This window comes from Zerene cesonia, chromosome Z (genome assembly GCF_012273895.1).
Source record: "Zerene cesonia ecotype Mississippi chromosome Z, Zerene_cesonia_1.1, whole genome shotgun sequence".
Classification (NCBI taxonomy): Eukaryota; Metazoa; Arthropoda; class Insecta; order Lepidoptera; family Pieridae; genus Zerene; species Zerene cesonia.
The window spans coordinates 9,339,091-9,358,703 of NC_052122.1; the positions used below are offsets into that span (position 1 = coordinate 9,339,091).

General features: G+C 33.1%; 1 protein-coding gene across 1 annotated transcript in view; it reads left to right on the forward strand.

Moving 5' to 3' along the window:
• Positions 1–288: 288 nt before the first annotated feature.
• The window catches only part of LOC119835867 (glutamate receptor 1-like), a 139,009-nt gene continuing 119,684 nt past the window's right edge, over positions 289–19,613 (forward strand). The window contains exon 1 of the mRNA XM_038360924.1: positions 289–497. Within this exon, the coding sequence (XP_038216852.1) occupies positions 392–497 (106 nt within the window). The 5' untranslated portion in view covers positions 289–391. The remainder of the gene's footprint in view (positions 498–19,613) is intronic.

Below are 19,613 nucleotides of genomic sequence, written 5' to 3' on the forward strand. Positions count from 1 at the left end.
TTTAATGTCCAGTTAATGGTAAATAAATAGAACAAGGAACTATAATTTACAATACATTATTAGCCCAAAAACTGTTATCAAACGGGTATTGATAAGTTCAAACGGGATTAAAAGGTAAAAAATGTCAAGACCTCTTTTACCATGTGAAAGAAGGCATAATTACTAATACCTAGTACATTATAACTTTCAGAATAAAATATGAACAAAACTGATAAGGGGACGTACGTTCAGCGGGGAGGCCGCGGGAGGGATGTAAGGCATAGATAGGGTACGATGCAGTCGCCGGTCGACAACTCTCACAGTCAGACGTGTCTTACTCACAAAAAACTTTTAACCGTCGCGCTCAGTCGCGTGGATTGCGCGGCCGTGGAGTAATATGTTCGTATAAACAATGATTAAATTAAAAATGATGTTCAGAATCTTCAAACTTTTGTTTTACGTTTATATTCTCGTTTATTTTTACGTGAAGGGCCAAGTGAATTCAGAAAGGGCACTCGGTAAGTCTTAATTATTATATTAAAACATAATAAATTTCATACATCGTGCTTAATTTTTACGTTTCTATGCTTATTTAAATAAATTTGAAATTATTTTTAAATATTCGAAGGATTAAATGAATTCACATTTAAATTAATTAACTAACAGAATGACATGCTTTTTATTTGAGTTTTCGGAGTTTATGAAGCGGTTATGCAGGAATGGCATTAAGCTATAAAATAAAATGAGATCCGGTAATTTCAACTATGTTTTTCAACTATGTCATTGGGACGGATTGATAACTCAAAACAAATTACTCAGTTTCTTGAAATTAACTTGGTTTGCAAATGTGGGAATTTTAAAATATTTAAAAGAATTAAGTAAGGAAAGTGTTCATAATTTTTATTTGGTCTTAAATGTTCGATTTTTTATACTCTTATGTATCCTTTCAGTTATTGACAGATTTTTTTATAATGGAAAGACAAATATTGGAAATAACTACATCAATAACAACAAAAACTGTGAAAATTTAATTAAAGATATAATTTAAAATAATAATCAGGAGAATATTAAAACTCTTTCGTCTTATGCGTTTGTATCTCTCTAGATACAAAGGCATTTCATGAACCCATCGCTCCTTTATGAGGAAAAATAAATTTCAACTTTAAATAATTTGCTTATAGATTTTTTTATTTAAACCTCTTTGATGCATTTTGCTGTATTGTTTGGATAAAGAATATATAAATCAATTTCTTAGCTAGAGAGGAGTATTCTCAGAATACAAATATTATAGTCTCGTACATTATAACGGTAACGTAGACAATAACTATTGTATGAGATATTTCAAGGACGCTTGCAGAATTAAATAAAAGATTGAAAATCATATAAAAGCTACTGATAGAATGTAATATTGAATGATTTCGAACAAACAAATAATTCTTTTCTATAAGAAAAGGTCACCGAAGTCCCTGGAGAGAAAGATACCGCTCCGGTTTCTAAAATGGGACAATATAACAAGAATTTTCCTATACAACATAGAAATAATTACGTCCATCGATTGAAAACCCATGGAGTTATCGAATAACAAAACCAAAAACTGAAACATAATTGAATTAAGAACCTCCTTGTTTTTGGGAATGTCACTTAATAACAATTTTTTATACCTTATCCTAGTGATTCTTAATCGCTAATAGTCTTGACTTCAGAGTAGTGCTTTCCAAGAGATATGAATACATACTTATAAAATATGTACAAGTATTTTCTTATGTTTGATTTTATGTGAGTTTTATACATTTAGAAACTAAACCACTTTATATACTAACTTTATATTACGACAAGCACACACAATGTTGTCATATAAATTCTTTCATTTACTTTGATGGTTGATCAAAAAACGGTATTTGAACAGAAATAACCTACAATCAATTGTAATTACTTATATTTTAATAAATTCTTGAAAGGGAACTTACCTCATCATCTTGATATCATTATTTTATGTTAGAGCGGACAACTGAGCTGTTGCGGTAGTTCACGTGATGGTAACTGATCACCATCGCCCATGAACATTTGGAGTGGTGAGGCCCCTACAAATGCGCTACCCACTTTAAAGGGAGAAAAGGATCAGGAATTGACGACGGGGAAAAAATAATGGACTGGGAAGTGTAAATGAAAGGAAATGGTCTCCGTCCCTGCAATAGGCATATAGAGGTTTTATATAGTTCTAATTTGTTTTTATTTTATCGAGATCTTTTCATAATTTCTCAATTTTTATTGATTAATTTCATTAGAGGTCTTAATCAACGACAGTGTTAATAAGTAACGAATGCATGTCTATAATTATTTAATATGCCAGATGCTACAGTAGTTATAACGTGATTAATGGACAGACATCCAAACAAACAAACTTTCACATTTATAATATTAGTATGATACTGTGTATAAACTTAGGTGTCACACTCTTTGGACAAGTTTTGACTAAATTTTAATATTGTTTGTATCTCTGATAGATCTGAGAAAAGGTTGTATACTACTCTTTTTATATATCTATGCATAAAATAAACTTTAAGTATATCGTTATTAGTACCAGGATCTCCCGCTGTCTAGAAAAATCCTAGTTATTGCATTTATTGAAAAAATGAGTTCTTAGCAGAACTAGTCAAAGCAATTGCAATAAAAGTTTTCCTTAATATTTTCCCGTTCTAGAAACGTAATTATTCTTTACAAGGAGTTTTTATTTACGGCAACCTTTGAACTTAAAATAGGAATGTTACATGTTTGTGGGATTAGCATGTTTTGGTATTATGAAACAAATCTAATTCAAATAGCAAACTATTAAATACTAGTAATTTTTTTTATATCCAGTATCGAACATTTGTAATTCGTGTGTGCTGATTTTGAAAACTATTTTTGTATTATTTATATTGCATGTTGTACTTTTAAAAATACGTAGAATATGCAGTTTTAATTAAGTTACGTTAGCGTTACTTATTTTTATATTTGAAAATATGAGAACGTCAGCTTGACCTACCATATTATGATGAAAAATATTCCAATATTTAAAAAATCTAATCTTTATAAAATTTCTCAAATGGCATTTTCCAAAAAGTTTATGATTATAGGTATATTTTATACGTATTCTCATAATATTTCTCCCTCTCGCGGGAAATTGAGGGCGTGATAAAACCTAGAGTAAGTTTTGATGAAAAAATCCCAGATTAGATAACTTTTTGACAACAGGTTGAATGTCGAAGATAAGTGTCACTTCAATTTGACATTGGATGAAAATCGAAACAATACAATGCGAATTGTTTTTAGCTATTTTGGTGAACTTTTGAAATGGTTTTTCGTAACAATTGTAGGATGTACTGGAATATGAGAGGTTTTATATGATACAATCCGTAATCAGTATTTTTTGGTAGCATTAAAAAAGATTCACAATAGTCCTAATTTTCGGTGGAACTGAATGCTGTTTTCATATGCTTCGTCTTATTTCATGTTACCGTTAGTTAGTCTTAGTTATATAAGAGTACTAGATAATAAAATAAAAGCAGTAAACAGTATTCGCAGGATGTAATAGCGAAGCTGCTCAACAAAGCATTATCAAAACCTAACCTAATACTTGCAATTTTTACCTCATCACAGAACACTTGTTAGTGCAATTGCAACGAAACCCTCCAAAAGGAACTCATTACGTTAATATTGTCCTAAGATTCCCGTCAAATGACACGCGGATAAATGAATAGTGTGATAAATTAAGCGGAAAACCTTCTCGAGACCCGGCTCTTTCGTAAACCTAGTTGTTTTGTGTACAATGTAATTCGACTTGACTTTTACCCGCAAATGCTGCCATTATCGTAAATATCTTTGTTCGAATGCTTTTTGCTTGAGCACTAAGCCAATTTGGGAGAGAATTTTCTAATTGGCTGGTGAAGCAAGGGATGCGATCATCTTTTATTTCATTTGACGGACCGAAATTCAATTAAGATCCAACTAAAGACTGTCTAGGTACATGCTATCTCAATGTATAATCGTAAGGGTACAGAACATGCCATAACTTGGCTCTCCAATGGATATAAATTGGATATATGGCGGAGAACTGGTCTAGGGACGACGGATCTTCTAGAAAACTTAATTTATCTATGATTAATCTTTATATACCCAAGAAAATATAAAAAATGTGAAACTTGTTTTAAGATGGCTGGAACTACATAAGTATGAATAAGCATTTCAAACACTAGTTATAATGAATGATAAGAGATTCCTATTGGAATGAAAGTTAATGTTATATCCCGGTAGAAGCAAGACAGCCTATATTACTTTCTAACCTCCTAATCTAACCTCTAAATTTCCAGACATAAATCACACTACAAAGAGCTCCGATGCGGCTTGAAACCCAAACAAATAATCAATTTTGCATTTATAATATAAGTAAATTTACTAAGAATTGTTACCTAGGTATGTATATTATTTAGTAAAATTAAATCTAATTCAAAGCACGTATTGATAAAAATAACCTAAAATATTTCTGATTCGATCAGAGCTGAATAAAATAATAAGTATAAAAACCATACCAACCAAATTGATACAATCAAAAATATGTTTACCATAAAGCGTGTTTCGTAAACAATTAATAATAATGTAATGTAAATGGGAAATTCTATCCATAAAACAAAAGTGCCGCATCGGAAAACCCATCGAAATAATTTTCACCACTCTCGTACATTTATCCATGTCATAAAATTTCATTCGATTTCGATATGAGATATGTCAGTGAGGCGTGACCTTTACCTATATATAAATCAGGATCAAAGCTACAAGAGAAGAATATAAATCCGTTGCAATATCATGAGTATTTGTTACTATTTTTTTATAATATGCATTAAATAAGTAATACATAAATACATTTTTTACATATCATGTAGCATTCCAGACATATACACATCTGTTACAAATAAATCATTTGAGATAATACATCTCATTTTTTGTGTATTTCGTATATTGTCTACCCGAAATATTTGCTAACTTTTAAGGGGTATTAAGATTTGAATCAGTAAGGGTGAGGAAAAGGAGGTCTACAGCTCTACGTCTACGTCTACGGCTACCACTAGCATGCTAGCATCTCACGTCGATTCTCTGTGGGGATTCCTTCCCCGCCTCGATCAGGCCCAATGAGTGCCGAAGCGTACTCGAATCCATGATATCAATCAATAAATAAAAATGCGGACAATAAATAAAAATATTTTCCTATCACATACATATTTAATAAAGAAATAAGGAGCGGCCATACCCACATAATGTAAGTGCTATATGCCTAGCATTCGGATCAATATACTTTAACCACAAATCTTACGTTAGGTATTTAGGTACCTGCTTGGTGTCCTGGCTATGAAATTATAAAGAACAAGTATGGTTTAGTAATGGATCTTCCAAACTGGTGGTGAATAATTAATTTAAATGTAATTCAAAGCAATTATGTAAGAAGTAAGTAAATAGTGAATGTATTTTCAACCAACGTCCCGAAAACGAAGGAGCTTCTGGAATTCACATTTCTTTTGTTTTGGCTGCTCCGATAGCTTGACCGCCTCCTTGGTACAGTGATTAACGCGTGACCGTAGAACCGAGGGGTCCTGGATTCGATTCCTGGTGGGGACGCACAAAAAATGTGTCGGTCTGGCAGGACACAGAAGGTTGATTACCTACTCGTCCATAAAGAAAATCGATCAGTGAAACAGACGTGTCTCATCTGCCCCATATCCCAGTATCCCACACGGGACTTCACTATACTCCGATAACTTCCAGTTTTCCACTGATCAACGTTATTTTTTTATGTTTTACAGAAAAATTTAGTTCAATTTTAGAATTTAATGTAGTACCTTCCCTCCAAGAACGCCATCAACCTTTTTTTTGTATTAAAGTATTATTGATTATTATTATTTATTATAGCTATTACACAAAATACAAGAGTCTTTTCAAAACTTGAATAAAGAAAAAGAACGCTAGTTTGTTACACAAAGAGTAATTAGCTCATATAGTCGATCATGATGTGTCTATCAAACGAATTACATAATAGAAATGCTTTTAGCCAGACACGAGTTAAATCTATTGTGATATCTTGTTTACCGCCCAGCAAGACTAAAAGTGAAAGGTATAAGTGTAAACGAGTTATCCAGATTGACGCGTCGTTAAGCAATAATGGCAGCAGGATGTGCACAATAAAATTCAATTTGATGAGAATGAAATCTGTGTTGAGTTAGGACGTGAGACTGAAGTGCTTATATGGTGTGACTAAAGGTAATTGATCTTTGTTTGCAAGTTGTTAACTGCGACCACTTTGTTGGTTCAAAATCTTTAATTTTTTGTGCGCGTTTATCGTTCTTTTTTCCAAGTTTTCTTTCTAAAATACAACTTCTTTTAATGTTTTTTTATATGTATCTTTACTACGATATATGTCATAAGAACACGCTAACTTATCCAAATGCCGTGATGATATTAATTTGTATAACAGATAATTTATAATTTATGACGTCACCAAAACGTTTTAACCATTGCAAATAGGTTATTAGCTCAGAAGCGGGCGAAATGTTATTTATTCATTTAGACGCTAATAGTAACATGGCAAACAAAGGGTTTATTTAGCAAGAATCATTCTAGTAATACGACATAAGGCAATTGTATCAACTTATTACATTCAGACAACCTATCGCGTGTAACAAATGTCTGTGGATATGGATATCTAGCTGTGCTCCGTGGTTTTACCTGCGTAGTACTTGATTTTATATAGCCTAAAGGCTTCCTCAATAAATTGGATATCTAACACTGAAATAAATTTTGTCTTTACTCAAAACACACTATAATATGAATTAAATTTAATCACTCTAGATAACTATCTCGTTCAAAAAACATCAAAAAGGACCCTAAGTGAATTTTGTTACACTTTAAATTACACATATACAATATATTTTAATTTTAATTTTTAATTCACACAGACGTTTCTCCTTTGTTTTTATTCATTATTAACAGATAATAAATATAGTAGAAAATATGCACAGAGAAAAATGCATAAAGAGCAACGTGTGAGCTTATAAATAAAGGGAACACCATCTATTCAATTAGTAGCCCCTCGCCCCGTCTTCAGACTGGTTGACTTATGATAAGAAACTGCCTCTGCTACATCATAAAGATAAAGATGTAGCTATAATGTAAAAAGAAGCTTAAAAATGAGTAAACAAGATCCCAAGATTACCTCTACAACATTACAAACTAACGAGCATTGCCTCTTCATATTATTTCATGACATTTCACCCACATAGTTCCCGTTCTTGAAGGATTTCTTGTGTCCTTCTGCCGCCTTTTACTGTCTCAGATTATAATCATACAAAATTTCATTTGGATTAGATCGGTGGTTAGATTAACTTAGAACAGTTTGTTCAAATCGTTTCGCGGTTCCAACTAAGACAATTTTTGTAACATTTGCAACAAAAATGCTTTGCGAATTAGATGCAGTAGAGTCTACACTCTATCTCTATCTACTCCAAGATAATCAACCCAAAAAAAAAAAAAATTGTCAAAAAATGTCATGGATAAGATATCAATTTTTCCACACCATCTTTAAATTTCACCTAAATTTGGACTTAAATTTAAACAAAAGCTGTTATATTCGCATATCTATAATAGTTGGGTGCCTAACATCGCGGATTTGTGTCTTCTTATAATTATAGAATCGGATAAAAAATTATTGACATAATAAGTAGCTTTTTATGAATATATGAAAATAAGGACCATAATTATATAATATTAAAAATGTGTAGTCACAGCAAAATTTGGGCCACATAATCCCGACACAGAAACAAAAATCGATATTACAAGACTTCTAAATTGCCTGTTCCCAGAAATGTGGCGTAAAATATCGCCGGCTATAATTTCTTAAGCTCATATAACAAAGTCATGTACACTGGGCAAGTTTTTCTTCGGCCCATGTCATTGCAACATGTGCACCGATTTATCCCCAGGGCATTTCTCTGTGGTAACATCTCTGAAACTTATTATGTGTTTAATTTGCCGTGGTGTTATTAGATGCCTTGTTTATACATTAATACATATTGCCTGGATGTTATTAATATATTTAAAACACGTACTAGGAATGAAGAGTTACGACTTTTCTATAACTCCATTGTACGTTTAATTCTGCTATGTAGCTGATGTTCTACTATTTGAAAACTAGTTAATGTGGCGTAGTTAAAATGTTTTTCAGCATAACGCGATATAACACATGACGCGATAAAAATAAAAAATTTGCACCCTTCATAAGTCAAAAATTTAGATTTTCAACCAATCAAAAGAGATTCGTTATTTAAATCTCGATTTAAAAAAAAGATTTGTTACCCATTCCTCTTGGTCAGCAACAGGCGTGAACAAGGAGCGATGTCGTTAAATACATTTTGTCGTTCTTTTGCGTCTATCGATTCAGCTAGTGCGTTTATAAACATTAATTGTGACAATTCAGCCAGATTTTGAAACTTTAACCAATTGTTTGTATACCAAAGTACATAAGACATTGGTCTATTATAGTCATTTGGTAAATACTATTCAGGGTTGCGTGTAATGTAATAAATGATACATTTCAGTTATCTTATCCACATTATAGTTTATCTATTCCCTTGGAGTATTATGTTCCATACTTCAGGGGAATAGATGTGCCATGTCCAAATAAATATATAAAGGTCCCCCCCTGCGATCTCGCTCACGTACTGATCTCATTACCACGCGACAGATGCGCCTCTCACTGATATTCACCCATTATTCCCTCCTCTTAAAAATTTCATGCGTGCAATAAAAAGCAGTTTGCTACGTCATTATCTTTTGTCTAATCTACGTAGACATAGAAGACATATCTTTATTTGGCACGAAAAATTACAGTAAAATAAATTAATAGTTATGGTAAATATGAACAAATATCGTAATGCCATAACTTACAGATAAAGTTTCTGTAACACTGGTTTTCACTGGCGACTATAAAGTACGACTTGCGGTTTAAATAACAGAGCATGATTGCCGGTCATTAACACTAAATATAGTGTATATAATAATTTATAATTATCAAATCTATACTAATATTATAAAGCTGAAGAGTTTGTTTGTTTGTTTGAACGCACATAGCCCATTTATTGGGAAAGGTTATAGCCTATATATGTACCACGTGCGAATCCGGGGCGGACCGCTAGTACGTAATAAAACGACATATCTTTTCACCAAATTCTATCCAAACGCTGTTTTCAAAAAATTAAGCTATAAAAAGGCCGTCACAAATTAGCATTTAGACAAAAAGTAAATAAATTATAACTAAAATAGCTAACAAAATACCCATGTAATCTGTATCATGTCACCACCATGTAATCTGACCGAGAATGTAGTCTCCAACAATCTGTTAAAGGTTACTCTTCAGTAAACTATTTTATCTAACAAAGATTTAACTTTGAGACGAAATCGATTGCGGGTCAAGTTACCCGCTAAGGGCTAAAACAGAGTCAAGCCTGATCTATGAATGCTAACTTTAAGCAACGGCTTAACACTTAGTTACCAGTCCAATCAATGTTCACTTAAGACTTTGAGTGGGTCCAGTATTTCTGTTGGTATTAACAATGTGAATTATATGGACCCATTGGCCGTCAGGATACAGCAATAGTTGGATTAATTCCTAAACATATATACTAAATAGTATCACTATTTACGTCTATGTAGACACTATTAGAATAATTATATCATCCAAACTATATATTAAAATTAAAACGATAGACTTATCAAATCAATTCCTCTAGCAAATAATAGGACAGAGGTTTAAATAAAAGCATTGGAAGGAGCGTGTTTTTAATTATCTAAAAGGATATTCTTTATTTTCTGTTTTTATTTTGCTCAACCAATCTAAGGCAACTTATGAGATAAGAAATGTAGTCACACATAACCTCTTTCGTCCCCACCATAGTAAGGAAACGCCATGTGTACAAGTTTACAATTTTAAATTAAGGAAGAATCTATTTCATATTAAAAACATAAAATATGCAATAGTACAACACATGCATGGCGATAGTTGATACAACAAAACACGACCGACGGAAATAAATGTTGATTGAAAATGATTGTGACAAATTTCAAAAAAGCTATTAAAATTTCAATTACTGTTGCACAAACAGAATGTTGAAAGTTATATTAACAAACTGGAATTGTTGAATTTGAATGCAATTTATTTGGAAGCTAATAGAATATTCCTCGTGTTACTAAATGGATTGTATCTGTTATTTTATATAAAAATATCTACTTATATTACAAAGCTCAAGCGAGTAGAAAGTCTGGTTGGATTTTCGTTATAAATTTAGACATCTCTTCATCTCGTCACAAAATTAGTTAATAGTGTTTGCTGTAAATTAGCATATAAAAGGAATATAGAAACAAGATTCTTAAGTTATTTGCTAATCTGAAATCTTATTGACACTCAGGACTATTAAAACAAACATTAAACCAGATGTCTAGTTTATCCTAACGAAAACTTCGCATCGTATAACTAACACGGTCATTTAACGTAACGCGCCGGCTAGCTGCAGAATCTGCATTGTTTCCCGCCAGTCCAAACCAGAGCCGTAACTCACAAAAAATCATACGCTCTCACCTCGCAGCACCACACTACATATCTCATGTCATTTAGGCTAGTTCCAAATGCATGAGACAAACGCATCCGGCCCATTTCAGCGCTGAATGTGACAGGACGCAAGGGAAAATTCTCTGACAAATGGCTCGACAGCTGAATAAACTCCGTGTATGAAAATAAAAATAGTGCAGCCGTAGGACATTTATATGGTCACAGCTTGGAGTCATGGTATGAATGAGGATATAAATATCGCGTTCTTTGTGCGAGCGCTATGACTAATTAAGCCATTTCGAAAATAGCTTTGCATTTTATTACGGCAGTGCCTACCTGAACGTTTAAACGGTTTTGTGATCGATAAAATATGAACTTATTAACAGAGGCAAGTGTATTTTATTATTATAAAATATTTATAGGATTTTATAATATTATATATTTTTATTTTATGAGATTTCTAAATAAGTTGAAGAATAAGATTGGAAGAAACATACAGTAATGTTTAATATACGATAACTGTACGATAAAATGTCCATACTGTTTGTACCCAATTGGAATACAATATTTTATAATACAATACAATATGATTCGAAGTAATACAGCTTGTGGAAGTGTGAGTGAAATATATTTGATATTTTCGGAAAAGGTTTAGTCACCGTAGAACGTGGATTCAAGAAGATTTCTTGCCTATATTTTCAGGACAGTTAAATGTACACAATGAAGAAAGAATCATAAAATTGATTCTGGCTCTAATAAAAGAGCTTCTATATATATATTCACTCTCAGATCCTCAAGCTATATCAATGATGATGAAGAATAGTATTCTTCGGAACGGGTAAACCTTTCAGCGCAGTAAATGTAGTGATAAATGAGTTGCTGATTATGTTTTTAAATGTATATACAGGAAAGTGGGGTAGTAACTTAATGTATTCAAGATCTAGAGTACTTGCTTCGAAGTGATAGAGTTACGATCATATAAAAAATTAATGTACCAAAATTTAATCACAAATTTTATCTCAGTCTAATTAGTTTTTGGACAATCGGATAATTGTAAAGAAAAACATTCTAATAGAATGCCTCTATGAGCTACCCATTGAGTAATATTAGGTAATTATAAAAAGGTAGAAGGTTCTATTACAATATAAAATAATAAAATATTCAACTCTACTTCGTCTAAAAAAATTACAATTTTGACATCTTAAAACCTCTGCGAATATGCCCGCTTTAGAGACAAGGGATAAGGAAAGGATTGCCGACTGGAAAGAAGTAATGGACTGGGAAGCTTGAGGGAGAGCAAAGGGTTTACAGCTTACGTTTATTAATCATACAAACATAAAATGAATATCAAAAACAACATCATTCAAACGGTATTATTACCGTATCTATATCATCCATTGTTAAGTACTTAACTGTACCACGGATTACTAAATAGTTACACTATATTTGATCACGTTTCCCACTAAAGATAACATTATAATATCATAACGACGTGAGGTGTCTGAGTAATCCTGAAATGCGGGTTTCGAATAACTGGGGAAGTACTAGTTAAACATAGAATATATATCTGTTGTTCTGGAAATGAGAATGAATATCACGTTAATACGTATATTTTTATTTAGGTGAATGTATGTATAATGGATACAAATAAGTATGCATCAATAAATTTTTTACTTTTTTTTTATTTTCATGATTTCTACCAACCAGTACTACCTTAAAATAAGTTTCGTTATACAATTTAATTACGTAGATAAATGATTTTACATATTTTTATTTAATCACCTTATTATGACTTAAACTTGAAAATGAAAGACTTAAAATATATGAAACCTTAGAAAAACGTTTTAGCCCAGACCGAGTTTGTAATCCTTCACAGTAAAGTAGAGTTAGCAGCTATTCCGCAATAAGGCGAATAAAACAAACTCAACAATACCTTCGTCAAGGATTATCACAATTTTGATTTCATTTACCATATCTACTACTTTGATTGGACGTGCTGAGGAGAGCTTCATTTATCGTGTATGACGTGCCAGAAAATGTTTTTCTTGAATTACAATTGAATTAAACTATTTCATTATTCCAATAAACATCTTCGCGCAAATTGTACTTAACCATTTAACATGATTTAAGTGAAACAATTTCCATTTCACGAACGACCAAACAAATAATTATGAGACGATCTTAATCGGGTTTCGGGAAGCCGTTAAAATTACGTCCTACTTCAATTTCTGTCGTAGAATTAACCCTCAAGTTATGAAAACTGGTTAAATTATTATTGCTGATGGATATAAACCACGATCCCTTTCAAACGCTAATGCTATAACAGTGTAAGCTTAAATGATAAAGTTGGAATTGCCTCACCTCTTGAACTCCGAAGCTTTGGGTTGCCATCAAATTCTGACACCCAATAACACTTAAACTTGCCGTTTATGCTTGGACAGTAAGGTCGCGTTTAGATTGGCAGTGCTTTGAGGTGCAGTGCACGACACAAAAGTCTACTCTTGCCTAGCTGCACAAATATTACAATACCTATGAGCTGGGGTGGTTGGTCACCGTGAAGAGAGACTTTAATTTATTAATTTAGAGAAAGAAAATGCCAGTCCAGTTTTGTTTGCTCAAATTTATAATAGTTGCAACATTTAACAATTTAAGGACATCAAAGACACCATAAAACTTCATATTGTATGCTGTTCTTAACTCGCGTTTATTAGCTTTACCTGTATTTTTGTACCTAGCTGACTCCTGTAGACTCTGAGAAGCGTTTGAGTTCATAAGAGCAAGTAAGACCATGAAGTGGACTCTATCATAAAAGCATGACTGTTTTTGAATCCAATTTGATAAATCATTACACACACAAAGTAACAACAATAAACATCAAACAGATACTAGAAGCATGCTTGAATCACGCTCCCTGTTATTCTATCTATCGTCCGGAATCATTCGTCGTTGCGAACGCCGTTTTACACTCGGACACTGGAGTTGGTCTTGGGTATGAGACAAAAGGAAGGTAAGGTAATCTGTACATCGCTTCAATGCTCTTGTATACCATTAGTTTGATTTAGAACCATAGTGCTGACAATATATGGCGGCTCGATTGAGACCAAGTATGATATTGATACTTGGGTGTTGTCTTCAAATGCGAGTGGGAAATATATGAAGCGTGGTCGTAATAGCGTGAACGTATAACAATTAATCAATGTTCTGTGGTTGTATTTAATAATATGGTTTGTGTTCATTGATTCGTGATTTGTTAAGTAATACATGTACAATATATTTTTAACTTGTTTTTATTAAATTCGTCTGGCTTTGACCGTTGGTTAAAAAAATACTATTAAAATTGGTAAATAGTAACAGTTTTCACCGCCTGGGGCAGAAGGTACGAAACCCTAATGTGGTGGCACCCCATGCCCCTAGCATGGGGTGCCACCACATTAGTATCCAATTTTTATTGTGGTAGTCGAGCACGCTTCGGCACGAATTGGGCCAGCTCGCACCGGGGAAGTACCACAAAATGGCTTTTATAATAATGAATGAGTTCATGCAATTCCATTTATTTGATCCAAAAATACAAAATCAAAGTATACGAGTTTTAAACTTAAAAAAACAATCCGAATGGTAGTGCGAATAGCGAAGAATATTCAAAATAACATTAAAAGTTCCGCGATATTCACAAACTAGAAAACTATGTCGATGAGAAATTTCAGTTTTAACGAATAATTTCTTTTCATGTGTATTTCGTTGCGTTAATTTTTCCATTTGAAGAAAAAAGTTTCAGAGCGTCAGCATTACGCATAATGCAATCTTAAAATATTGCCTTGATATAAAAGTAGAAATCAATATTAGACTACAACATAGGTAACTTTGTCGATTATAATATGAGGCTTATGCAGGTGAAATGCCGAAGAATTTTACTAAATATGAATTGAATGGATATTGTTGACTACTTATACATTAAAATTGTTGTTTTTATTGCATACTACATTCCAACTCGCGGCTTCGCCCGCACATAGAAAAATACTGTCTCGGGGCTTTGCCGACATGGTTCTTATTTCTCGGATATCAAACTATACCTGTGCCAATTTTAGCGCAGTCGGTTCAGTGGTTTATACGGGAAGAGTAATAGACATATAGAGTTACTTTCGCATTTATTATATTAGTATGTATTTAGATTGTTTTTAAATTAAGGAATTTTCTTTTATTTTTGTGCTATTTTTTTAAATAAGTTTTCATCAAAATATATAAAACAAATAAATTTGTACGTGTATTGGCCACCTAAATACTAACATCAGCGCGAATGGAAAGTTAACAATTTATTGCAAAGAAGAAAAATTCTCCGACACCGCTACACACTGAGATAGAACAAACAAATTAAATTATCACGAACGAAATACTGCAACCAAAAAGTCCAGTAAGGGTTCAATAGTTTTCGCTTGGAATCAGAGAATTAAACGATGTTGTACTACACAGGGATCGTTATTTTGAGAATTTATGTTTTCTATTGAACATCTGATGCTAAAGGGTAAATTAATTGAGGAATGTATCAAATTGGGTAAGTAGATGTTTAGTATATTATATAATATTATATGCATTTTCCAATTTTTACATTTCTTGCAAAGATATAGACAAGTAAAGGATTGGTGATAAGTAAAATCAACTAACGACTTGAGTTTGGCTCTCCGTTCTGTAAACAATGCAACCATAGAACCACTGGGTCGAATGTATTCAAAACACACACACAAACAACACAAAGTCAAAGTCAGAGAATTTCGACGGAGAATGGCCCAAGGTTACCTTGGTTTGGGCCATTACCTTACGTTGATACCTATCAAGGGGGATGCCCTTGGGCGTTTCGCTACCAGGGTGAACCTTCAGTTCCGCAGTCCGTGCTAAGATGTAGTAGAGATATCGTCATTACGAAGCCATCGTGCTTTATTCGCGAAATAAACATTCTCGTGTTAGTTACGGGCTGTCATGACATACTTCGTTTTCCACAGGCGCTAGCAGAAGCGTCGGAAGTGAGTGTGAACCAGCTTACGTGAAGGTGTTCACTCAGTAGAGATAGGGATTAGGGCTATCGCGTTACCTGCGCACGAGCACGTTTCGTACAGCGCTTACGATCGCGATATACTTTCTGTTTCCACAACTTGTTCAATCGGTTTTTGTTTAGCGTTACTAAAGCGATGTATTGATCGATTAAACATTTGCATAAAACAAAAAAGTTAATAATAAGGTTACTAATAGGACAATTAGACATAACATGAAGTCTTGTTTAAATTTTTTTGAATGCTAGGTCTGGCAACTGAGTGGGTGTTTCGCTAATAGTAAGTGAACACCGCCACCCATTAATATGTGCAGAGGTAGAGATCTCTCCTACTCCCACATCATTGGTATTCGATCCACTTTGACAAAATATTTTAAGACAGAAATATAGTATTACAAAAAATGCTACGTATTACCATAACGATTCAATATAAAGTTTTCTTTACTGACATAATTATATATTCTTACAGGCAGGAACAATTCATACACGTCCCAAAACGATAAAAATAAAAGTCAGTATCTACGAAATATGCATAAATACAGCAAATATTCTGACGAATGGACTGCGAGGTCTTCACATGGCAACGTGAAATAAAACAATGAGATAATATCGTGCTTATTTCGTGCGATATATTCGAGTGTTAAACGAGTGAGCGGAAGACGCCACAATGTCAGTTGGCACTCATTATATATGCATGAAGTTATTATTTGCCAGCATGATAGAGAACTTGCATGCGTTGCGAATGTCACACTTGCTTTTGCGACGACGGTAAGCAGCGAAACTTCAATTGCATAATAGTAATGAACAATCGATTTTGTGTTCTTATCTACGCAGCGATGTTTGCTGAACTGTCGTTTTATTCCTTTGGGATTTAATGCATTTGTTCATGTTTAATACAAGAAATGAAAATGCTGATGTTTGCCACTAAATTAGAAATACGGCAGGTTTTGGGCAGTGATTAATGGGAAAAGATATCGTCCTCGGGAAATTCATTCCGACTAGATTAACTAGTGACGTGTAAAAGTCCACTTGACGGGAATTATTACAATATATCTTAGAAATTATTTGTTTTACGCGTTAAGTCGCAAATGGTAAAAAAATTATGTAGCTCGGTAAATGTTATTTTATGGCGTGTCCAATATTATTGTGAGGGCATATTAAAAACATTGGAATTGTTTCTGATTTCTTTGCTTAATATTGAAGGACCATAGCATAAACCTTTTTAATGAACACATTATAATTTAAATATACTTCTTAAATTGAATATTCAAGTTTATGAATAGATACCATAACGTACATAAATTTAATAAGCAGGAAATTAAATTGCAACGCACAATCGTATAAAACTTTCATTACTTGTGACATATGTACAAAAAACTATGAAAACATAATTGCATACAACAACAAAGAAACCTAAATATTACATCCAACGCGATACTGTTTGAATGATTACGCGGCACCGAGAAGTGAAACCGGAATAAAATTACACCTGAAAGGTGCAACCACACAATAAATCAAAAATTGATGAAACCAGCTAACAGTGATTCTCCTCAAACGTGTGAGACTTTCTTTGTTTAGTACTAAATAAACTAAGGCTACTATTGTAGTATAATCGCATAATAATATTTTAAGCATTAGAGAGAGTATGGTGGCATTATTGCGCGTAAACAATTCTCAACTCAAGTTAGATAGCATTTTAGATAGAATTTAGTGGGTGAACGAAAACCACTTCCAACTTTTTGCTCTTAAAGATAAATCTTCCACTCTTTGTAGGAGACTAATAACTGGATATCTAGCATGATGAATAAATTCCCACTTAAGAAGTAAAAACGGCGTGAAATAATACCATGCTATAGTGTTTCGTACGGCAAGTGGGGGAGCCGGAGGCCCATTTCCTTTTCTCCACCTTTTCTGTCCATTCTTTCTTTCCGGTCATCAACCCATTCTTCATCCCTTGCCCTTTAAAAGTTGGCAGCGCTTTCGCAGCGCATTCGCAGAGGTCTGAACCTCTGCGATTGTTCATAGGCGGTGGTAATCCCTTACAATCAGGCGAACCACGAGCTCAGTTGCCCGCTATGATATAACAAGAGCTGCAGATAATTACAGTTCCACATCTATCTATTCTCGATTAGATAACCTGTCTATGGTAAAATCTATAGCTAAATGATTTAATAGAAAAAAAAGTCGAAATCAATTTTCAATTAAACAGTTTTGCAATGTAAATAAAATTTCACACAAACACTTTTCAGAAAGGATGCTCACGACAGATTAATCGATTGGAAAGTTTTCATTCGCATTCAACGTTTTGATGGTAGTGGAAGCCAAATAAAACCACGTGCTATGTAATCAATTATCCTTACTGATATTATGAATGCGAAAATGTTTCTTTGTATGTTTGTCTCTTCTTCACGATTGTATCGCTGATCGGATTTGGATGATATTTGGTAGGTACTTAGGTATTTTGGTACCCGAGAAAGGACACAGCTCAAAAGAGCTCTACCTCGAAAATCCCATACGAGCGGAAGCTATGCGAGTAAACTGAACACATTCGATAAGGATAATCTATTAAAAAAACCTGACAAAAAACGTATACACTGATTGTGTTCATTTTCGTAATATACCTATTATAATCGTATCTCTGATATACATTTCTTAAATACCTGGACTAACGAGTACACTAAGGAATATATAAAATGTAAGACATTTATATCTATTAATATGAATGCAATGAACATCTCAGTTATTAAACTAATAACTATTGAATTAGCCAAGTCTCATACCATAGTAACGGAGTCCTTGATGTTTCTGATAACACACGTACGTCCTAAATGTTTCTTGTGCTTAACATATATGATAATGTTATGATATAATAACGAGATAAAGTTAATAGTAATATCTGGAATAGGAACAATTTTTCTTGGGACATTATTTATCGATACATAATATAATTTAAGCTGTGATGGTTGTTGCATTTTCGAAGCCCAGACAATTCGATATGGAACTTCTTTCTGAATTCTATGTATTTAACAAGGTAAACTTTATATATATAATGTATATCATTAATTATTTTTTAAATTAAGATTATAAATACACGAAGGACAATTGTAACATGTTTCCTCAATCCGTCCATTATTTAACATTAAAAGTATAAAAGAAAAAGCGACCGTGCTCCATCGTAGGAATATCTATAATTTAAGACCGTGCCAAGAATCGGAGCCAGTAATTTAAAAAAGGGTACATTATTTCAAGCGATATAGTGTGCTTTTCGATTTTATTGAGTTTGTGGTTGGCTGAAGTATTCATTCACCGGGGATGAGTTGAATTTTTTTATGTTTGCAAAAAGAATAAGAGAAAACGTGCCGGCTCCAACAATTCGAGCTAGGAGTATTACTGCTATAACGTCGTACTTATAACACCTTTTATTGAGATATTAATACTTGAATAATAATATTCAAGCATCGTTTGACATGATCCCAAATTGTTCTCATTTACTTATGGATTAATTATAATTTTAAAGGAACATGCGTATGGTGCATTTCAATTCGATTAATGTATTTGATTATGCAGGCATGCATTGGTCCAGCTCGCATCGAGTCAGGTACGAGCTGGTACGAGCCGAAGTACGAAGTACGAGCCGGGCCGAATCCTCCCAAAAGATTAGCTTCAAAACATGTGAATTCTATTGTGTTCAGTTTTGTAAAATAGCGTATATCCTCTTCTTCTCCTTCTTTCCAAATAGTCTTTTAAAATCGAACAAGGAATAGATATTAGTAGAAGCCCTTATTTAGAGTAGATTTGTTTTTGATTGGATTGGTATATGAAAATATCTATAGGCGACATACCACCGTAATTATCCGCTCTTATGTACTGAAAATAAAGAAAATTACATCGAATAATAGACGTTTAAAACGCAGTTCATGTTCATGTTTCCAGTCTCTTAATAAAAGTCAAAATATAATTTATATG